Source organism: Lissotriton helveticus, chromosome 4_1, assembly GCF_964261635.1.
Source record: "Lissotriton helveticus chromosome 4_1, aLisHel1.1, whole genome shotgun sequence".
NCBI classification, from domain to species: domain Eukaryota; kingdom Metazoa; phylum Chordata; class Amphibia; order Caudata; family Salamandridae; genus Lissotriton; species Lissotriton helveticus.
The window spans coordinates 1,835,083,164-1,835,108,225 of record NC_136063.1 but is presented as its reverse complement, the minus strand read 5'-3'; the positions used below and the strand labels follow the sequence as shown (position 1 = coordinate 1,835,108,225).

Genomic DNA, 25,062 nt, shown 5'->3' with positions numbered 1-25,062 from the left:
TTGGCAGAACAGTTGTACCTAAACTAGGCACAACTTTAGTAGAACCTGATATTAGTCCAAAAAGTTTCACTGGAGAAAATATCAATCTCCTTGGCTTCCGTAAATTGTTATTCAAATTCAGAGGCAGAGAGGTAGAGTGCAAAATGTATGTTGCAGAGCATTGTACATCTGTCCTGGGATGGTGGGAACAGGGAGAGTTGGGCATACTATTGGATCAGAATAGTGCTGATCCTATTCTGATTGTTCAGGAAGTCAAACAAGAAACACACACAGTGGAAAAAGAGTGTCCCACTGTATTTTCTGAAAAACTGGGAGGATTAAAAGGGTTTGTTCATAGAATAGTATTAAATAAAGATGTAAAGCTCCGTATTCACAGAGAAAGAAACACACCATTTTGTGTCAGGGAGGAAGTAACCCAAAGTGAACAATTTGGCGAAGGCTGGCATCATAGAACAGGTTGAATCTTCTGATTGGGTATCCCCCCTGGTGGTAGCACAGAAGGCCAACGGAAGAGTTTGTTTGTGTGTGGACTTAAGGGAATTATATAAAAATATCTTTGTGGACATGTTCCATTTACCACGCATGAATGAACTCCTCTGTGTAACAAAAGTTATGGAGAGTTTCTGAACTTTAGATCTTACCTCCGCTTAACACCAGGTTCTGTTACATGAGGCAAACAGTCATCTCACTGCTTTTAATACACCCATTGGATGCTTCAATTCAAAAGGGTACCCTTTGGATTTTCCTCTGCTGTATCATTTTCTCAAAGGTTAACGTACCAGTTATTTCAGAAGAAAGGGAAGTCAAAAGTTTTCAATATAACATCATGATAATGAGCAAAGATAGGGCAGAAGATGATGTAGAGTTAATAAATGTAGTGAGGATTTTGGAGGAGCATGGTCTGATAGCAGAGATGACCAAATGCAAATTTGCACAGAACAAGGTAACTTATGCAGGGCATGAGATCAGTTCTAAAGGCATCTCACCTAAAACAGAACTTGTTGAAGCTATTTTACAAGCTTACGGGCCCCAAGGTAAAGATGAGGTTTGTTCCTTTCTAGGACTAGAGGAATTCTATTCCAAATTTGCATACAATGTTTCTGGAAAGGTATATCCAATCAGACAGCAACTGAAAAAAGGTTGCAAGCTCGTATGGGACAAAGAATGCCAAATGGCATTTGACAGCATTAAAAGTACATTTATAAGGCTCCAGCATTGCAAGGTTTTGACCCAGACTGCTGCAGTATTGATACCATGGATGCCAGCGGCAAGGGTCTGGGAGCAGTACTCTCCCAGGGAAAAGGAAATGGTGTGGAACAAGCTGTAGCTTTTGCCTCACGTGCCGTGACTCCCACAGAGAAGAAATATTCTGTAATTGAAAGGGAAACTTTAGGTTGTGTATGGGGCCTTAAGCATTACAGGCAGTTCATTTAGGGCACAAAAGTGAGTGACCATAAACCTTTGACAAAGGTTTTAACTTTACAGGGTCTTAATAATGTTTCACCGAAGATCACCTGTTTATCTATGCAATTGCTGGACAATGTTTATGAAGTCTGTTATGTTACTGGGGCTCGTAACAAAATTGCTGACTTTTTAAGTAGGATGCCCTTACCTGTAAGAGAAAATACTTGCAGTGAATGGGATGAATGGTTTGTGGCTTTAATTTTACTAGAGGAACTAAGGAGTGTTCATGCCAAAACTTGGGTGGCATTTCAGGAACAGGATTTGGTACTGACCAAAATTATGGAATTTGTGAAGGAAGGGAGCCGGACAAGAAACGGGTGGAGAAGGATTCAAGTGTATTTTGAAAAGTAGAAAATTAGCTGTTAGTGGAGGAAGGGTTTCTTTTGAGATGTGGTCGATCTAATTACTCCTAGCACATTGCTAGGTAAAGGCATCAATTTGTTAGGGCCATTTAGGGATTGTGAAAACAAAAGCAAGAGAAAACAATCATATTGGTGACCAGGTGCTGATAAGGAAATAGAAAGGATAGTAAGAGAGTGTGTAATTTGTACAAATGCTGGTAAAAACTATGATTACTTTAAACTGCCTCTCCATTTCGCGGAGGTTCCTTGCATGCCATGGGAGAGAATAGGTGTGGATATCTTTGATCCGGTTCAGGATCAGAATGGTATGAGCAAGCTCCTTCTGTTTGCCATTGACCATTTTTCGAAAATTGTTAAGAAAGCTGATGCACTTGAAGTGGTAAAATGTTTTGAGGAAATGTTTTGTACGGAAGGGTTACCCAAAATCCTGGTGAGTGACAATTTTGGTCAATTTATTTCAGATTTGTTAAAAAAACGATGATGACTGAATATATGACGTTACAACGCAAACAATTAAAACACAGGCCTTTACAACACGGTTTTCACATTGCAGCTACCATTACAAAGCATGATTTTACAACGCATGCCATTACAACGCATTTTGAGAAACTAGCATTAAAACGCATACAATTACAACGCATACCATTACAATGCATATTACTTTTGGGGCAACAGTGGTGTAAGTGTTGGATAGTATAGGGGTGAACATTACTATTCCCACTCCAGTGAGTGCAACAGTAGGGTAAGTGTTGGATAGTGAAGGGTTAAAAATACTAACCCCATGTACCCCAAAACCCATACCCACCCTAAAACCAAAAAATCCCCATTACTTACCTATAATGCGTTGTAATGGCATGTGTTGTAATGGTATGCGTTGTAATAACATGCGTTGTAGTGACATGCGTTGTAATGGCATGCAATGTAAAGGGAGCTACGTTCTAACAGCTACATTGTAAAGGTAGTGCGTTGTAATGACAGTGTTGAAATGGTTGTCTCCCATGATGACTACAGGTATAGAACACAAGATTGCTGCTCTTTACCACTCAGAAAGAAATGGCTGTGTGGGCGATCAAGGGTATTATTGAATTGGCTAATAGCAGTAACATGAATTGGGAGAAGGAGTTGTTCAAAACCACTGGATCTTATAGGATTAATCGCTGTGACTCCACTGCACATAGTCCATTTAAAATAATGAGAGGGAAGAATCCCAGCACCAAAAATAACATGGGCTGGTTATGTTAGACATATAAGGTGGAGTGGTCACCTGTGAGGGTAAGAGAATGGATCAAAATGAACCAGGCTAAATACAAACAAAGGTATAATGCTTTACATGGTGTAAAGAAAGTTGATCTTAAGGTTGGAGATTTTGTGAGGGCGAAAAAAGGTAGAATAGTCAGGAAGGGTGAGAGTACGTTTTTGGAACCATTATGGGTGGAAACACTTTGTGCAATTTAGCTTTGTTGTGATTGCAAGGTTTGGCATGCTAAAATATTGTCTAAATGTAAGGACAATTGTGTATTTGGAAGGAGGAAGGAGAGTGAGTAAGAAGCAAGTAGTTATAATTGTGTACATGAGAGAGACCCAGGGAGGGAGTGTATTGCTACAAATTCCAAGGGAATCTTGAGTTAACCCCTTCGACGCTCATGACGAGCTGGGCTCGTCATGGCGTAGCCTCCTCGCACGCTCATGACGAGCCCAGCTCGTCATGCAAAGTGCGCTTTCGCAAAACCCAGCGTACGGGCGGAATTCGCCCCGCATGCATGCGGTTAAGAGAGTGGTCTAACCGCACCCAAAAGAAGTTGTCATGATTCCAGTGCTACGACTTCTGGTGATGCTAGAATGTCTAGGTCAGGAAGACTTATTATGAAACCTAGACACCTAGAGGACTTTGTAGGAATTTAGGTTTAAGGTTGTATAGACATAATTCCATGTTATGCTATTCTTGATGTCTCAGGAGTGTTTTATTTCCTCATGTTTAATTCTTCATTTGTTTCTACTTTGATGATCTTTCTGGTGGTTTGTTGTATTTCTTTATTGATTTTATGTTTATTGACAAATATTAAAAGGGAAAAGATGTGTTGTGTTTAATGGCATTGAGGATCGGGTGGTTACCATGGGGAAGTTATGATGCTTAGAATGTTCTATAGGCATGATTCAGAATGTTGGGACACAGGGTGGTCATTGTGAAGAGGGGAAATGGTTGAGGAGGAGAGTTGTATCGCCAATGCCAATTTAGAGAATAATAATAAAGAACTCAAACTCCACCAGTCGCATGGAGCGTTATTTAACATTTGTGTTAGAGTAATGGTCCTTATGGCAATGCATCCAGTGCAGTTGCCCCTGGTGCTGAGATCGGGGAGTGCTGGGTTTAGAAATAATGTATGGGTTTAGAAGCACCTACTGCCAAGTTCCTTGTGTGTCCAACAGTTTTAAGGCAACAAAAAATGTCAAGATAACTCTGGTGATTAATATTTCCAATGGAAAGAGCTTAAGTTTTGTCTGGTGGCAGTTTTGACTCATCATTAAGTAGTGGAGAACTTTAATATGTCTGCTGCAAAAAACGTGTACCATGCTGATCTCAGAACTATATTTTATGTGGCTAGATGAGTGGACTACTGCTTTTGTCACAGACATCATTTTGCTACTTTGAGTTCATATGTAACAATGATACCATAGAACAGTGACCTATGAACTGTCAAAGAGCTGCATGCAAACTGCATGGTACAGGGTAGAACATTATTTTTCCCCAGTCTTTCATTATTCTAATGTTGCTAAAAAACATTGGTTGGGGTAGAAATAAAGCCAACCTCAACCACGGTGGTATTTTTAAACTCTAAGGGGCAGCTTTAGGATGACTGGTGCATCCCTGCAAATCAGCAGAGATGCACCAGATAAGATGCGTCATGCAAGTTTACCCTTGCGCCACCACACATGCGTCACATTTCCAATCCGGCGCATCATGGCACAAGGATAAATAGATGCGTGACACATCTCCCGTCGGCATGGTGGCGCATTGCTGGAGTTGTGCCGCAAGCACAACGTAACTCCAGCAATGCTCGTGGCCTGCCCATGAACAACGTGGTGCGTCAAGCCTTACACCTGCTTCGTCGGAAAAGTGACTGAGAGAAATCTTGTAGATTTCACTCAGGCACTTTTCCGAGGTGTTCCTGCGCCAGAACGCCCACCCTGTGCCAGAACGTCCACATGAAACCTGACGCAGGTTTCATGTGGCACAGGGCTTTACAATGTGACGCATCTCGCTAGTTGCGGCACGTTGTAAATCCGTGACAGCATGGCGCTAGCTTTATGCTGTCGCTGCATCACAAAAGTGATGCATCGGCGGCACAAATGTGGCACACTGGGCTTGTAAATCTGCCCCTAAGTTTGTGTTCCTCTAGCCAAAACAGTTTTGAAATATACTGCCTACCGATACTGATGATGTGATTCCTACGCCTTGTAATCCTCATTGTCTTTTGTAACATTCCAGATGGACTGATTTACACACGTAGGATTCATTGTCTCTGTATAATGTGTGTGTGATATAAAGTGCCCTTAAACTCTACACGGTTAGGAGTAGTGCTGTAAAACAATGAAAGGCATGTGAGAGAGGGGCTATGGATAGATATGGGGTACTGCTGGAGGGCGGTAGTGAGGGAATCCGTGGAGGAGGGTGTCATGGGGGGGGGGGGCATGTCATGGTTGCCAAAAAAGATTGTTTCACTGGGTGGTATCATCGCTCAAGCCAGTCCTGATAATGGTGCACAGTTTTGTTGGCTGAGCTGCTCTAGCATGGTTGTTATGTAGCTGTCTGAGTAGCAATGGGGCATAAGCAATTTCTGTTGAACATTTCGTATACTTGTATATGGTTTCATGTGTCCTACAAATGTTGTTCAACTACTCTAGGCCTATGCTATTGTTCCGTGTTGTAGGTTCAGCTGACTTCACTCCCTGGAGTACTGCTTTTTTCCATGTTTCCAGGCCCTTGATTTAATATCGATGTTGTTGTGACTCTGACACTTACTTCTAGTTCCCAGAAAATGGTCACTATTGAATAGTGATAATCTGCTCCTTGAAACACCAAGACTGAAAAAGGCAAACAATGAAACAGTCATTATCAGGAAGTGCACCTGGTGTGTGGAACTCCATACCACTAGACAGGCGCACCTTTCTGCCCTATGACTCTGTGGCAGTCTCTGTGCGCAATGCAGATGTATTTGTATTTGATTTGTTGCTTTACTATCAGGTAGTAAAAGGTGCATGTGGCAGGGGAGTACCAAGGTTTCTGGGAATCTTGGGGTGATGTGTTATATCAATAAGACAGTTTTGTTCTTAACCCTTTGTAATGTGTACTTGTAGACCAAGTAAATTAGCATTTGCAGGGTCAAGGCATTAGAGGATTAGCAACATCATGGCCTCTAGCCATTGGAAGAAGGCTAGATATTGAAGTATATGGTGTATTGTGTTGAGATGGAAGAATCAAGATTGACCCACTTTGATACAATTGTATAAAAATGTTTTTCCGCATGCTTTTTTTTCTGCATGCCATTACAACGACGCTGTTGTAATAACGCATGCCATTACTCCACAAGTCGGAACAACAACTTGCTCTAGGAGGGAGGGGGGTTCTGGGTGTTGGAATGGTATAATTTACTATTCCAACTCAAGTCTGTGCAACAGTAGGGAAGGTGTTGGATTTCAAGTCCAACACCTTCTGGCCCCTAGAGCAAGTCATTGTTCTGACTTTTGGAGTAATTGCATGCATTGTAACAACACGGTCATTGTAACAGCCACGGTTTAATGACATGCGGTGTTCCGGTTTAAAAAAAATAAAAATGACATCAGTACATTCGACATCTCATAAAACACCAATCTCATAAAACCTAATCCCACAATAAGATTTGAGGAAAGAAGAAAGGAAATGAATAGTGTAAAAGAGAAAGTAAATAGGGGAGATTTCAAGGGCTATAAAGCTGCATATAGAGTGTAAATAATGTAGAAAGGTTTACTATTAGGCATCGTACCTTGGGGACTTAACAATGACCATGCGAGTAATCCAGGAAGCGTGCAGATATTTTGTCATTCCAACAACAATTACTCTTGCGTAAAGTGTGTAGTGCGTGGGCATAGTGGCAAAAGCTTAAACATTTACATAGTGGCCTCAGCCATTGTGTTCGTGCTTTTCTCAGTGTCCTCTTCTTAGGATGTGAACTGACCAATTAGGTAACAGCCTTGCCTCTCATTTTCTGGACAAGTGTGCTTAATGACAACCTCCAAATTTGCTTAAAAATTGCACACTCTGCTTGGGTTTTAAAATTTAGCAGGACATACATACCATATTATGCCTAGCACAATAAATCACATTATGCCTTAATACACCCATGTTTTTCTGCTTTCGGTTGGATGTTGAAACACACTGTCACTCTCAGGTCTTTACACTCTGACTTGCTTGAATCGCGACACTTGCACACTTGTGTCAATACAAAAAATTTCATCCAGATTTTACAAGGTGCATTTGAGTTTACTTATGTCACCTTTAGCAAAGGTGAAACAGTCCCGATTGCATTTAAGTTGCATTTTGCATCAACTGAAAAAATTCTGGCCATCCTGAAGGAACCACCTCTAGCTCAAGGTAAACTCATTATTGTAGTTTCTCCTAAAGCCAGTGTTCCTATTTCAAAAGCCCTTCACCCATGTTGGATACAATAGGCTATGTTCTCAGCAGCTGTCGATGTTGACTTTGTCTTTAACCCTTCTTTGCAGACTCAGGAATTTTTGCAATATGAATATGCATATCCTTTGCCATCTTCAATTCTGCTTTTTGACCAATATAAGTCCATCATTTATACGGATCACTGAAATAATATCGATAACATAAACATCGATGTAGCAAAATATCGAGTAAAAAATATAGAATACAAAAATATCGAATTCCTATCTCCAAACAGGTAAGTACAAAAATATCGAATCAAAAATATCGTTGTACAAAATAGATAGTCAAAATATCGAATTTTTTAAATGTCTTAAAAGTATTTGAATAATAATAAAATATGAAATATAATTAACTTAAAATACATAAATAACCTTAAAATTAATAAATAATTAATTTAATTTAAAAATAAATAAACATGCTATTTAATTTTTAAATACATACATATATTTAAACATAATATTAATAAAAAATATACAATATTTTTACCGTAGGTTAGCAGGGCAGTAAAAATACTCCTGTGAGTGCAACAGTAGGGAAAGCGTTGGATAGCGGGCGGGTAAAAATTACTATTCCCACTCCAGAAAGTGCAACAGTAAGGAAAGAGTTGGATAGCGTAGGGGTAAAAATTACTATTGCCACTCCAGAGAGTGCAACAGTAAAGAAAGCGTTGGATAGCGTAGCAATAAAAATTACTATTCCCACTCCAGTGAGTGCAACAGTAGGGAAAACGTTGGATAGAGTAGGGGTAAAAATTACTATTCCCACTCCAGAGTGCAACAGTAGGGAAAGCGCTGGATAGCGTAGGGGTAAAAATTAATATTCCCACTCCAGAGAGTGCAACAGTAGGGAAAGCGTTGGATAGCAGGAAGGTAAGAATTACTATTCCAACTCCAGGGAGTGTAACAGTAGGGAAAGCATTGGATAGCGTAGGGGTAAAAATGAATATTCCCACTCCAGGGAGGGCAACAGTAGGGAAAGCGTTGGATAGCGGAAGTGTAAACATTACTATTCCCACTCCAAAGACTGCAACGGTAGGGAAAGCGTTGGATAGCGTAGGGGTAAAAATTACTATTCCCATTCCAGTGAGTGCAACAGTAGGGAAAGCGTTAGATAGCGAGAAGGTAAAAATGATTATTCCCACTCCAGAGAATGCAACAGTACAGAAAGGATAGGATAGCGTAGGGTTAAAAATTACTATTCCCACTCCAGAGAGTGCAACAGTAGGGAAAGCGTTTTATAGCGGGAGGGGTAAAAATTACAATTTCCACTCCAGAGAGTGCAACAGTAGGGAAAGCATTGGATAGCGTAGGGGTAAAAATTACTATTCCCACTCCAGGGAGTGCAACAGTAGGGTAAGCGTTGGATAGCGTATGGGTAAAAATTACTATTCCCACTCCAGTGAGTGCAACAGTAGGGAAAGCGTTGGATAGCTTAGGGGTAAAAAATACTATTCCCACTCCAAAGAGTGCAACAGTAGGGAAAGCGTTGGATAGCGTAGGGGTAAAAATTACTATTCCCACTCCAGTGAGTGCAAAAGTAGGGAAAGCGTTGGATAGCGCAGGGGTAAAAATTAGTATTCCCACTCCAGGGAGGGCAACAGTAGGGAAAACATTGGATAGCGGGAGGGTAAAAATTACTATTCCCACTCCAAGGAGGGCAACAGTAGGGAAAGTAAATACTTCATATATGATTAAAAATAAATTAAATATTAATACCAATTACAAATTAATTAAAATTAAATACCAATTTAATATATTATAATAATTAATCAATTAAAAATAATAAAAAAATAATTGCTAAACAATAATTACCTATTAATGCAAATTAATTACCAATTAGCAATTAATTAATTAACAATTGAAAAATAATTAACAATGAATTCAAAATAAATACCAATTAATAAATTAAAAAACTTTAATTAATTACAATTAAATTACTTCCCACCCAATTCCCCTATAAACCCACAACCCGCTACAGAAAATAAATTAATAAAATTAACATAATTATCAATTAATCAATTAATAAAAATGAATTACCAATTATATTTTAATTAATTACTAATAAAAATAAATACCAATAAATGAATTAAAAAACTGTAATTAATTATAATTAAATTACTTCCCACCCTATTCCCCTATAAACCCACAAACCACTACAGAAAATAAATTAATAAAATTAACATAATTATCAATTAATCAATTAATAAAAATTATTTATCAAGTATATTGTAATTAATTACCAATTTAAAATTAATTAACAATTCATTCAAAATAAATACTAATAAATAAATTAAAATAATTATAATTACTTCCCACCCTATTCCCCTACAGTCGTCTAGGCTGAAAGACATATGAGCAGATATTAGTTGTTAGCTGACCACTTGAAGAAGATATTATTCAGTATACAATAAGCTTAGCCACAACAAGTAAAACTCCCCTGACAATCCTCACTTTTGAAGTATTTGATAGGTTCAGTTGGCCATTCCTACAGTGGTTGATTAGGCAACACGACTTAGGGGAGAACTTCTCGAGAGCAGTGTCTGAAAGATATAATAATCCTATTGCTAGGATTCTGGTAAATGGGAATCTCACGGATGAGATACAAATCAAACGTGGGACACGTCAGTGATGTCCTTTGTCACCTCTACTTTTGAAAATATATATTGAGCCATTGGCACCAAAAATAAGAACACATTTAAATATAAGACCTTTTAAATATAGAAGTTGGGAAAAGAAAATGGGTCTCTTTGATTTATACCAGTGAAATGGAAACATCCTGCCAAGGGATCTTTACAATGTTAGAGGAATTCAGCAAAGTATCAGGATACCTTGTAATCAGCAAAAAACTGAAATAATGGAGTGAGATAACTACTGTTCCAGCCCCTTGGTGAAACAAGAGATCAGATACTTGGGGATCCAGGTGGTACAGAATCTCAGTGAATTGGCTCATATGAATCGTGTAAAGGCAAAAAAAGAAACTATAAAGCTATTGAGGACATGAATAGTATCCCTTTATCCTTCCTAGGCAGATCAAGCTTATTGAAAATGTCCATTGCACATAAGCTTACGTTTGTTTTTGATACAATCCCTTTAGAGTTTATAGTGGATGCAGTTAAAAAACTGCAAGGGGAATTGTGCAGTTTTATTTGGGCAGATAAAGGGGTAAGGATTGCCTGGAAAAAGTTACATCAGAGAAAGATCTACGGGGGCATCGCAAGTCCTGACCTGTTAATGTATTGCCAGGCTTTTCAATTCAAGAATTTTAGATCCTTTCACTTGGGGAATGCTTTTTCTACCCCACTCTTCAAGGCCTTGACAACGGAGGAAAAGGCAATGAAGGATTTTTTTCTATATAAATTTGGTCACCCTAAATATAACTAAAAAGTGAGACAAAAAGTCTTGCAGGCTGCAGGTAGCTTATGGTATCAGATTAGACGGACCTTGGCGTTACCCTATTATTGCACTTCTGCTCCAATCTCGTCTCCCCGGGAACTCCTACGTGTCTTGCAGACAAATTGGCAGCTCCATTAGGTATAGCAGGGATAAATAAATGGGGTCAACTACTGCAAGATAACACAGATGAGTTACTTGGAAAATGTTAGAGAGAGCAACGGATGGAGACCTTTCTGAGTTCAAATACTACCAGCTTTTGAGCTGGGCAAATGCGTTGAAGAAAACAGAAGAAAGTAGTACGCACTTCCAAAGGGAGTCCCAGTTAAGATCTCTTCAAAAGAAGGAGGTAGCAAAATGGTATTTGGTATCTATCGAGGCCAGAGACGAACCTTACTCCATGCTGGGAGAGATCTGGAAGAGGGACCTGCCTACTCTGAAGTTGGAAACATAGTGGCAAGTATCAATGACTACTTTTTGGTCTACTGTAAAATCTGTCCCCCTCAAGAAAAATAATTTCTTCACAGTGCACAGGGCGTACTGGACACCAAAGAAGTTGTCCAAGCTCGGAAAACAAGAGCTGAAGAAATGTCCTAAGTGTGGTGAAGAAAGAGCTGACAACGTCCATATGATTTAGGCGGTGCCCTCTGATAGAGTCCTTCTGGCTGGAAGTGAGTAAGATGGTGTTAAAGAGACAATAAATCAAAACATTGAGGTAAGCCTATCGATGGTCATTTTTGGGGTAGAAGAGAGCAGGATTAAACTATCCAAGAAAATCTTTACTATTCATATTAATTCTGCTGGCAAGGAGAGAGATTTGTATAAAATGGGCACTACCTATTCCTCCAACTACACTAGAGTGGGTATCATCAATTCGGAGAATAAACTCACTAGATCGTAAGAGTTTTCTAGAGAAAAAAGGCATGCTTTGGGAGATTTGGGAGAAAGGAACAATAAGGAACAATAAGAAGCAAGAATGGAGAGTAAAAGTGTTAAATGAGAAACCGGTCCTATGAATAAAATATCAATAGCTAACTATCAGGAGCAAGAAATGCATTCTGAAAGCTTTAGCAACAAAGCTGTGGGACTTGTATTAGAGTGCAATATGGACGCACCTCATTTTATGGGGAAAAGTCCTTGGAATTCTCTGCTTAATCTGCCTAACCAAGTCTAAATACGCCTATTGATGTTATGTGAGGACTAGAATAACAAAAAATAAAAAATAAAAAGATCTATATTCTCCTCAGAAGATACCAAGGGCCAGATGTAGGTAAATCTAATTTACTGATTCATAATTACCGAATTTTACCGATTCGGTATTTATGAATCGGTAAATTAGATGTAGATAAAAAAATCGGTAATTTTTACCGATTCGGTAAGATTTGGTATTTACCGATTCTGTAATTACAGAATCGGTATTTGCCATTGATTCCTATGGGCCTTGAAGCCCATAGGATTCAATAGCAAATACAGATTCGGTATTTACAGAATCGGTAAAAATACCGAATTGCCAAGGGGACAGGGTGTCACTTTTACACCCTGTTGCACCCCTGTAACTGGCTTGTGCGCCATGTGGCACACAGACATGCCCTTAGGGCATGTCTGTGTGCCACATAGCACAGGTGTACATGCACAGATGTGCATGTACACAGGGGTTCGGTATTTACCATGCAATTGTATTACATGGTAAATACCGAATCCTGAAAGGCCTGAAGCACTGTTCAAAGTGCTACCTACATCTGAAAATACAGATTCGGTAATTTTACCGAGTGGTAAATTTACCGATTCGGTAAAATTACCGAATCTGTATGTTTTTTGAGCCCCTACATCTCCATAGCCCAATACCGGTCGGAAACGGCCGAAAATCGGTATTTTCGGCCGTTTTCGATAATATTGGGCTACCTACATCTGGCCCCAAGTCCCTAGCCATTGCTGCAGTGGGTTTAGATTTCAGGACTAGCGCTGGGAAGCCCTGTTGCTAGAACAGCTATGCGCGTTATAAAATGTATAACATTTAGAAACGGGAACCAGCAATGCTATGGTTTGTTTTAAAATTAAGCCAGGCTAGAAGTGAAGAGTGCATTGGGTCTAATAAATCAGAAGCCTACTAATTACATTTTACGGCCTTCCAGGGTATACGACATTACTCTCCTCATAGCCAAAACTTTATCATAGTCTAAGCAATAAGCACAATTTGAAGAATAGACTTGGAACCCGAACTCGCCTTGCTTGGTGGACTAAACGTACACCGGTCTTTTTCCAAAAGACCTTTTGCATCAGCCAACTACTGAACTTACATTTTTTTTTACCGGAAAACATGGATGTTAATACAGGCTTTACAACAACAGTGTGATAGTTGAGCTCTGCCTAGCTCAATTTATCATGCGCACGCGCTAGTAATAGACCCTCTGCATTTTCTCTATGTGTCAAGTACCAAATCTAGGAGCATCACAAGAGAAAGTCACAAGAGGTCATCATCCACCATGCCTTGCTTTTGCATGCCCCACTACGCTTTGACATGGCCACACTACTGCTTTGAAACCTATTTATGGATTTACTAAGCATGTCTGCCTTTTTATTGTTAATGACGGAGTAGTTACTAAGGAAATGGTACTACATGCCGTGAGAAGCTGTGAAAAAAATCGAACATCTTTTGTATTCCACCGGGGGACACATGTTTGTTTCTGGGGGCCCTCAAAAACGTCTGCAAACCTTAAATCTGTGTACAGGGAAGTACTTGCAACTCTTTAACCAATAATTATCACTTGTGATGCTTGGCACTGCAGTAACCAAATGGCTGTGCTGTGGGACAACCCAAAATGTGATCTGCACTTTAAACATAGAAACGTCCCACAGCCCCACTCCATTTATGCTGCATGTGGTTTGATCCCTTATATAAATGCCATTCCAAGCCAGCAATGGCTTAATGGGCTTCGCTCAGAGCCTCAATACATATTATTTTTTAATTGTTGGTGTGTATTTTTTTTTTTTTGCAAAAGTACTGGATGGAGAACTAGAGCTACATCTAAAAATGAAAACAATTTAATTTAAAGTAACATTGATATTTGGTGCTTCACTACTTTAAAACAAAAAACCAATGTACTTAGTCATATCTCCTGGGTAGAAATTAAACCTCATGCCTGGAAATCAACTGGAAAGTAAATAAGAGTGGAACAGAAATGCATGATAATCTGTACATGGCGTAATACACATAAGTACTGATGTTCTATTTGTCTGGTAATCTGTAGATATCAGTTTATGTTAGTAATGTTAATTTGAGTTTGATTAAGTACAAGTTATGAGGGTGGAATTGGCAGCTTTGGAATCTATTTGAAAACCAAGTAGCATTCTAGACAATTATTTATAAACAACATGTTTATGGCAACAAGTTTTCACCCAGGATACATCAGAGAAAGAAAAACACATGGGAGCTATAGAGCCTGATTCCCAAATATTGGCTGATGTTTACCCTGTTAGTCCTCCATGTCTATTCCTGAATTCCGGCAGTAAGCCTGGAGTAAGCTAGGAGTACTCTTGCTTACCCTGGAATTCAGTAGTACTAATAAGAGTAAGTCACATCTATTCATTCCAAAATCTAGGCCAAGTCTTAAGCAAGATTTGGCAAAGCCAAAAGGTCTTGCCTTTGAAAGGCGTTCCGCAGCACATTTACCTTGAAAATGCTTTGCATTGGTGCTTCCATGCACTTTCTTTTTTAGTTTTGCCTGTTGCCATGTCGGAACAATAAGGTAAAAAGAAATAATGGTGACTGGCATGCCACAATGCACGCATGTGCATTCGTTCCAATGCATATGTGTGCCTGCTTGCACGTGGAGGCCATCTTGGAATGATAAGAACAATCATTATAAGATAGCTACCATGAACAAGAAGGTTTGAACACTCTTGGCAATGCATGAGCCTGTTTTCAATATGACAAATACACACAAATCCAATGTGAAATACCAGTGGCCATTTTAGATTTTTTTACTTTGCTGCTCCAACATGGGTGAGAGCCATGTCAAAATTGTAAGCAAAAAACATAAAGTGTCCTTAAGCAATTTCAAATTAAGCAGATGGTGCAAGAGCATTTAGCAGATGCCAGGCATACAAACAAAACATGGAAGGGGATGGGGAGGGGCGTGCCAAGGGCTGACTATCTAATGAATAAAATCAGCAAAATGACAGTAGCTATGAGAAAGGGGATAATTAGTTGGTAATAATGGCTCTATTCTTGTTAGGTCCAGTAGAGGCAGTAATTTAAACCTGAGTTCAACCACTAGTGGCTGTTGCACAGAGTAGGCCGGCTTAAGTTAAGAAAATATATAAAGAAGTCAGAAATACCAAAACAGATAAAACAATGAAAACACAGCACAATTAAAATGCTGCCCCAATTTATAAAAATAGAAACTATTTTAAGAAACCAAAAAACACCAAAAAGCCAATTAGGGGAACCAGAGATATGAACTTTTAGCTTCAAATTGCGCTAAAAAGTGTAAGGCACTAACTGCAGGAAACTGGTCATGCTAGACCAGACAAGAGTAAAGTTTGAGTCTGACCGCAATGGAGCAGTGGTCAGACACGAGGACGAGGTTGGTCCTGGTCAAAGAGCTACCCATGGACTTGGACATTTTTGGAGACAGTGGTGAGTCTTCAACAAGGCAAGTCAGCAGGCAGGATCCGAAGACGTGGTCATCAATGAAGGATGATGTCTCGTGAAGCCGTCAATGATAACCTGTACTTAACCCTCTGGTAGCTTAGCACTAAAGCAGTCAGGCTTAACTTAGACGCAATGTTTAAGGTATTCATGCAGTACTCAAACAGTAATACAGTGAGACTACAATGCCAGAAAAGTTTGAGACCAATTTAGAAAATTATGGACTATTTTAATAAATAAAATGACACCAAAATGACAAAATTCAAATATATAGAAAAGTTAAGGCTGAGCACAATGGAGCATCCTGGTGAAAAGTTTTACTTTTGGACCTAGTCTCTGCAATGAAAGGCAAAAATCCTTAGTGCAAAGCAGGAGGCTTTGGCCGGAGAGGGGTCCATGTTGTCGGATAGCCACTGGACAAGGTCTCACTGAAGCTGTTGAATTTTGGTAGGGAAGCTCTGAGCGGGAGAAATTTGAATTGCACACCTAGGGAAGGCCACTCACCAAGCAGATACTGCCTGCCATCCCTGGTGAAGATTTCTACTATCTGACTTTTTTGGGGTGTGGTTTCTTCCAGCGAGGCAAGGCTGCAGGTGTAGCCGAAGTGGTCTCCACAAGGCCGGTACTCCTTCTCCACAACGAGAATTACGCTAACAATATGTATAGTTTGAATTGTTTTAATATTTTATGTTCAGTATAATGCAAAAAAAGTATGTTTGAAGTATTCAGCAGGAAGTGCATTCACTACAAGAGGTAGGCACAATATCTATTGACCACAGGAGTCACATACACGTCTTATACTTTTGAAGAAATAATGCACAGACACCTCTTACATAGGCTTTCTATAGAACACTACAAACTCTTAGAAACTGTCTGTCAAAAATAGTTTTCTTACTGAATTACCAGGAAGAGAGCTTCTCATTGGAAATGGGATTCAATTTCTTTTTTCTATGTTTAGGATACACCAGTGCTAGTTATTTTAGTAGCCTGCCACTTATTATCTTTGGAACCATAAAATACATGTTCATGCTACTCTTTTACTTGATAACATCATTAAGTCTGTGTTAGGTTTTTTTAAACAGGCTAACCACAAAACCAGTTTCTTTACCCATATATCAAAATTATCCATACCGAATTATACAATCTCAGATTCTTTTAAGAAGCATAATTTCAAGCACGACATTGATAAGAGGTGAATTGGACTACTCTTCCATCTTATGGTTGATGTTTCATCAACATGGCGACAAATCCTCGTAGAGTTTTTTTGTTCATCGAAATTAAGTTAAGGATTTGAGGTTGAATGAGATATACATACTTCGTATTTATGTAAAAAAAACACCCCAAGCCACGAAAACATGTATACTGTCTATACAACCATTCTGATAATGGGTGGCTTTAGTAGCAATTTCTAACCCTATTTGATAATAGTAGAAATATGTTTACATCCACAAACCTTTGGTATTAAAGGATTCCCGGGACCAAAGAATCTTGGTGGAAGTATGCACTTTGATCAACTCTACATTGAATTGGTGTTATGTTGGTGTCATTTTATAAAGCACTTGTGGAAGGAGAAATGATTATTTCCTTATGTTCAAGATTATTGCTCAGACTGGGAGAAACCAAAGCCTACAACTCTTTATAGATATTTTACAAGAGCCAGAATTGGCAGAATGCATCCAGTAAGCTTCAGACACAGAAAACCCAACATGACTTTCCATTACACTCTGCATGGGTTTTTACATTCGCTTGGTGTAAGCCATTCTCAACCTTTGAAATAATATAATAATGATAATACCAGTATTTGTATAGCACACAGCTACCTCGGAAGGGGTGTCCCAGCGTTGGGGGCCCTTGGGAAGATGAAGCAAGCTATTGCCCAGAGTCACATGGTGCTGGGCTGACCTGCCGCTGTTCGAACCGTGAGCCCCAGATTCCAGTGTCAGTCGCCCTGGCCGCTGCGCCACACCTCTTCAACCTGTTGCTCGATAAACCATCTAAAGTTCAGCTATGTCGCATTGTTCTCTTTAGTAATGAAATCTATGGTGGTCCCAATCATTGGACTCAGTCTCCGATTCACAAAATGTTTTCTATTAATACTTGTGTTTTACTGCTGACACAGTTGTGAATCAATAATGAATTTCCAAACATAAGTCGCAAAGTATTTTCAGTGAGAAGTGTTCAAGCTCTAGGTGTGAATAATTATTGAATTTTCTTATTCATGCCTATTCAAAAAAAATGAAAAAAGAACAATTGATGGACGGAATGCTGAACAATGTCAAACATTCACCCTCAGTACAGAGATCTGGGCCTAAATCCTTAGTTTTTTTGCACACCATGCCATTCCAGTTTAGAACCAGCCATATGCAAATCAGTTTTGACCCTGAACTGCCAAACCAGGTCCTCCCTGGATCGGAAAAAAGCATCCTGGGACCGGTTTTGGGGTATCACGCCTCATCAGCCTGGCTAGCTTGAATCCAGTGGCACAGTGAGCACGGGACATAGCATTTTTCACCCTAAATTGGATGGGTATGCTCAGACTTGGGTCTCTTTCACGCTCTGCCACTGGATACAAGCTAGCATGGCTGATGAGGGGTGATACCCTGAAACCAGTCCCAAGATGCTTTTTTTCAGTTCAGGGAGGACCTGGCATGGCAATTCAGGTTGGACTGCTCCCACGAGGAGCATGTGAATAATTATTGAATTTGCTTATTCATGCCTATTTATGTAAATGAATCATAAAACCCTTTTCCACTACTAAATATGTTTTAATTTTGGATATTCATGAGAAAGTCACATCTAGACATGAAATGAAAATGAAATGAAATGAAAAATTGCATTTGTATAGCGCATAACTGCCCTGAGGCCTCGCAGCGCTTGGAGTAACGAAGGCCTACTCAAAGGGAAATCCTTTGATAATCAGGCTTAGAAATGTAGAAACACAACCACAACTTGATTAGCAACTAATCACAGAAAGTGGTCACGAATCGGGTCCACTGACTAGCTATATTTCTGATGGCTTCTTTCTGATACGAAGTTTAGTACATCCGGCAGAGGCACATTATTAATGTTTAACTTAAGAAACACATTAACTGTTAGCTAACTATGCTAAAACCAGCTAAAACGATGCAGATTAAAAGGTTATGACTGCCATTTATTGTTATTGTTGTCCTTGAGTGTTGTCTCTTCTTTTTTATTGTGGAGCTCAATGTGCTAAAATGTTTTTGTCTGCTTGCTTTGCTAGTGTAAAACTCTGTCCGGAATCTGTGACCACATCATTTCCCTCTCATCTGACTCCCTCGTCTCCCAGTCAGCACACCTGGATGTCGTTCATCTTACTAACATCATGCCTAGTGAGGGTTTGGTAAGTAGCATTTCAATAGAAGGGTGGCTCCCAGTATCCCATCAGCATGTCCGTGGAGGTGTTTAAGCAAGGCTTCCGGCTTACGTTCACATTTGTGCTTTTACATTTGGCTGAAAATGTATAATTTTAGTGATATTCGCTGTTCTTGCCAGAGTGCTATTAATGTCTTTTAATTTCCCAAAGAAATTGAAGTTGTGGCAGATAAAATTCTAATCATCTGAAATTGTAATGCTGTGTCAGAGTTCCCTTGGCACGGATTTGGAAAGTGCAATTAATGAACGTGGCAAAAGTCATTAAAGTATGGAAAATAGCATGTTTTCAGTTTCATTATATAACTGAGAGTGGATGGGGAGGTCTCATTGGTAGCTCTGAAGCCATTATTCTATAGCTTGATGAGCAGTAGTGGGAACATCCTCAACTAACTAAAAGGAGACAGAAACATTTTGATATACGAAACAGATCACCTACCTACCTACAGCTCAATAGCAAGTTTTCTTTTTATTTATTACATTTATCAGACTTGTAATTCTGATCTGCGGGACCAATCGCATCCCTCAATCTTTCATTACTGCCTTTCTATCTCGCACCATAGCTCTAATAATGAATAAATCTGCCTGTATCATTAAGTATTCCATTGAAAAAGTAGGATATTCGAAAAAAAACTTTGAGAGTTTAGGTATATATGGTAAATTATATATATGGCACCCTTTTTATTTACATGTCATAAATTCCACTTGTTCGTCGACTTTGAACTGAGAATACAAGTATCAATAATATAGGTACAAGGATATATTTCTTCTAAGATCAAATTGTTTAATGCATTCACTCGCTCTTCAGCTTCGACCATCCAACATTCATCAATAGCACCCCCTAACCTGAGGTCACCTATTAGACTGCAATGTTTGCTTTGAAGGAGTGAAAACTATGTTGTCTCTATTCAACTGCACACTATGACTAACTGCTTCATTGGCAGGACTTTATAAATATCTATGACAGTAAGGATGTATGCCTGTGTGTGTCGGTCTATCTTTCTATCCATCCAGGTCACCTTAGTGTGCCTAGTAATACCTTTCTGGATGCATAATTAAAAAATAATATGAAAACATTTGCTGATAAAGGGAGGAAATGTATTCCATTGTATGGATTCAAAAGATTCCTGGGTGGTACTTATGGAAAACTCCAGTAGTCAAAATATGGAAGAAAAATTGGCTGCAGCTGTAAGATTGAAGTATCAGAGTGCAAAGAGTCAGAGTATTGACTATTTAAGTAGCAGATTTTCTGAATGCTTACTCCTCCACAAATTTCCCCATCATTTAGACATGGACAGTCAAAAGAGAATTAATGTGACAGGACCTGAAACCAAGATAGTGGTGTTAGTAAGTGCACAGCTTCCTCACAAGAAGAGTGCAAAATACACTTGAAAAAGATACAAGAATGGAGCTCCCATATGCTGAGGTAGCTCAGTTTAGTATGTATGCTTTGTTGTGCTAGGCATGAGGGTGAGGCATGGCATATCAGAAGTGAGAATTCACAAGGAGCTTGGTTTAATAAGCTTACACAAAATAACTACAGGCTATTCAACATTGCGCTCAAAACATAGAGCTTCGGAGATCCAGGGGAATCCATGCTACCAAAAGGGTAGACAGATCCATCGACTATGAATGAAGGGATATGTCCCCCCTGCGTGACTACTTCTGACCTAAAAGTATCACCTCTAGACTATTGTCGTACATGCAAGGAACACTGGGATTATGTTTCAAACCTAAGCACCACACTAATAGGAGCAGGGAAATGAAAAAAAATATAACCCTCACCCACTATAGTAATGGAATGCTTTATCAACGGGTTAACCCTGGCTCCTAAAGGCCAAGGTGGCTTGACCTTATTCCAGGGAGCTCTTATGAAGAAAAGTAAATAGGGTGCATAATTTTAAGGATAAACATTCCTCATCCACTCCCAAGGTATCCCTTTATTATCGTGGTGGATGGGAATAATTAAAAACTATATTAGGTGTTGCAAGGATATAATGGTCCATTGACTCTAAAACACCAACATGTTTCAGCCCTATACTATTGGCCTCAACGGTCCAGGGGTTTCATCAGGGTGGAATCATAATTATATCACCCTCACAAACGTATTCAACATGTATTTTTGTGTACGGCATTCAATTATAGTCACAGCATTCACAGGAAGTGTTAATACTTGCCACTCTGGGTAGTTCCTTAACCCGTTTCATGCGCCGCCGATTTTGCGGAAGTGCGGCACCTCCGCAAAACAGGCGGGGCTGCGTCGGCCATTGGCCGACGGCAGCACTGGGCAGGTAGTGCTGCCATCGGCCAATGGCCGACGGCAGCATGGAAGGGGTTAAATTGAAAGTACATATGGCATCGGTATAAATGCCAACAGGTGGTTGGTCCAATTCAGCACACCACTCAACCCCCCTTGCGTGCTTTTTTCATACCATTAAAAATATTTTAATTTCCCTCACTTATAAATACTTATGCACATCATTTGGGGTGTAAAAATAAATAGCCGTGAGTAACACCACAGTGTACCACAGGTTAACAACTGAAAACTCAGAAGGAACTTCCATTCAAACTCCGCAACTTTAAAGCAGTGTAAGAATAACTTGCTCATAAAACAGTACCTAGAACATCATTTGTACCATGCTCAGGGTTTTCTCTTTTTGAAAAAATGTGCACATACCTAAAGACCAGTAATGTTCAGAATCATCATAGTAATACACTCACCCAGAACACTGGAGAATTTTATCTCCACGGGGGCAAGAGTGGGTGGCCCTGTAGTCAAACCCTGGAGGGGGTGAAAAGCAAACAAATATGTCAAGTAAAAGAGCGGATATCTAGAGGTGTCCAAAGGGACCCCTTACAACACCACGGGACAAAGTTGCTATAGTTCAATGGTTTATTTTAACACTTGTTCTGGAACTACCCTGGCGGGGGTACATTTCCCATGGATGTTGTGTTTAAAAAAAAAATTCAAGACAAAAAAAAAAACCTTATTCATTGTCAATGGAACAATCATTGGGAACTTTTATGTTTTTCTGAATATTCTTTGTATATTTAATGCTTGGAGACGACATTTCCTTTTCCTTTCCTTTCACTGCAAAGTAGTTCCTATCGATTCTTGGGTTACCTTTGTGATTTTGAAATCAATAGGTATCATCTGCACTCTACATCAGTCGACAAAGTGCCCACCACACCTCCTGCCACCAACTTTGCTTCAGCGTCCCAAACCCATTATGAAACCTTTTTATGGATCTGATAATGTAAAGCATAGGTTAGGATGACTAGGCTATATGCTGGGCACGATCTACTGTGCCGTGTAAACATGAACACTTTTATGGCTGTGCCAAAAAACACTTCTTTGCACCAGATTGAGTGGCAGCCTTTATCTTTACCAATGTAACCATTCTTTCCTGACAGATAGATGGGGCAGCAACATTTTAAAATAAAAGGTTAATTGACACTTCTAAAAAAACGAATTTTCTACAAATTGCTGGCTTGTATGTTGTTAGCAAGGGTGCTAGAAAAAAGTCACAGTACAACAGTAGATATATTTTGACGGATATATGAAATGTAAGTGAGGAAGAGCTGAGCCCTTGGTGATCTTTGCAATATGTTGCTCAGTAGATCTGATAAGGGGCAAATGATGATGCTTGACCTATCAGCTGTGATTAATATGATAGATCACAACTTCTTAGTTAACTTTTTAGCTTTAGTTACGAGAGTGATGCTAGGGTCCAAGACTGTGGTTTATCGTCTTTCTGATAAAAAGTGTTCAGTCGGTTCTCCTTCGTGTATTTGTTGCCAACCCTGCTACAGCGAATGGTGTAATTTGACATCAGTCTAACTTGCTTACTAAATACTTACGTAAATACTTTGCATGATTTCAGTAGACAACCTTAAAATGTCTTTGACTAGTGAGTAAACTACAAAAAGCACCAGATCTCCGCGTTCGTTTAACTTAGGGTTCGAAGAAATTTGATCAGAAGCTGGTCCCCATTTAATTCAGTCTAAAATGTAACCACCTATGCCTGGTACACGTCAGTAAAAGACAGACCTCGAGCACTTACAATAATCCTACATTCCTCCACCAGGACACCTAGAATGTCTGAAAGCAATCTGTATCAGCAAACCAACATAAGCTGACCACCAGGGAATAAGTATGCTAGGTTTAATGGGGCTGAGGATATGAAATGCCAGCTCGGAGTCACTGTGCAGTACCGCACCACGCACTGGGACCGATTTACAAAGATTTTGGTGTGCGTAGCTGTGACTTACTGTTGCAATACTCCCGATTTACTGCTGGATTGTATACCAGCCAGGATTAATCCAAGAGTACTCCATACTACATGTACACATCCAGTAGAAACCTCTGAACTGAAAGTTGTCTGTCTCCTCCAGTTCACACCGTGACTGCTCTAACCAGATGGAAAAGCAAATCATCCGCACACCATCACAAGCAAAGTCTTTCTCTGAAAGCCTCACTCACCTTTGAAATGTTCTGGGTGAGAGTTATTTTGTGTTTTATTGTTGACTTCAACGTTTTTAGGACACAAGGCTATACAAGGGTCTACACATTTGTATACAACCTGACACTTAGACCTGAAGATGGTCTTATGTTCTTGTTAGACAATTGGAGACAGAAACGTAGATGCATTGAACATCACAATTGCAACCCTGAAGGATTTGTAAGCCTTTTCCTCAAAGAAATGTCTTCAAAGACAAGTAGGACTATTTAATTGGGTTGTCTCTGGACTGTCTCAGATCACTATTGGGACTTAAAAAAAACATTGTTTTGGTGATCTTGTTTTTACAGCGGGTAAGTGCGATTTGGTTTAGACCCTTCCTTTATTTGGGATCAATAAATTCCAATCAGCATTGACATGCATAGGTATGTGCCTTGTATTAGATGTAATCCACTGTTGACTTGCTACTTATTGCATATTGAGTAAATGGGAGCAGATACATCCTTACTGTGCCCCTTGAACAAGATACTGAGTGGGAATACTTCTCCTTCAGGAGATATTTTGTTGCACATGTAAAACTTAAAAGCACATGTCCAACTTTTTAAAAAAAAAAACGGCACCTTGCCCTCTGGGCTGTCCAGGACATTCCATAGGGGTGACTATATATGTTAAAAAAGAAGGTTTGATATGGCAGTTTAAAAACTGCACACACAGGCTGCAGTGGCAGGCAAGACACATGTTTGAAGGGCTACTTAAGAGGGAGGCCCAATAGGTGCTGCAGGCCCTCTAGTAGCTTTTAATTTGCAGGCCCTGGGCACAGGTAGTGCCACTTTACCAGGGATTTACAAGTAAATTATTTATGCCAATTGCGTATAAGCCAATTCTACCATGTTTACTGGAGAGAGCACATGCACTTTAGCACTGGTTAGCAGTGTTAAAGTGCGCAGAGTCCTAAGGCCAGCAAAAATGAAATCAGCAAAACAGGAGGAATGAAGGCAAAAAGCTAGGGGAAAACCATACCATGGATGCCAGGTCTAACACTCACACACACACACACACACACACACACATATATATATATATATATATATATATATATATATATATATATATATATATATATATATATATATATATATATATATATATATATATAATTTCATATTTGACTCTTACACACTTAGGTTATTTACAGTGGAGTACAAAAAATACTCAATGTCAATTGCTATCATGCCCTAGTGGGTATTACATCCTTACAGAGGTTTTTACATTTGCAAGTAAACAATATATTCACATATATATATATATATATTCCCTGAAAAAAACATAGGTTTCAGGCACATTATAGTTAGAAATTAGCATTTAAAAAACCTTAGAAATTCACTGAAAAAAACATAGGTTTCAGGGGTGTTATAATTAATTGGACATTTTACTCGTACAAATCCAAAAAAATTCCCCCATAATAGTTAGTTCAGATAACTATAACTCGCGCCCCCGCAATGCACTGCTGATGACGTCACAAATTACATCACTGATGACATGGTCAGTGACATCACTCATTACATCACTGATGACATCTCAAATGACATCACTCATGACACCATCCAGTGAATGTGTGTTTTTGTGAAATTTAAAT

General features: G+C 39.3%; 1 protein-coding gene across 1 annotated transcript in view; it reads left to right on the top strand.

Moving 5' to 3' along the window:
- LOC144828230 (connector enhancer of kinase suppressor of ras 2-like) overlaps nt 1-25,062 on the top strand; it is a 2,060,726-nt gene that overhangs the window by 645,283 nt on the left and 1,390,381 nt on the right. Inside the window, exon 6 of the mRNA XM_078686315.1 lies at nt 18,818-18,937. Within this exon, the coding sequence (XP_078542441.1) occupies nt 18,818-18,937 (120 nt within the window). The remainder of the gene's footprint in view (nt 1-18,817; nt 18,938-25,062) is intronic.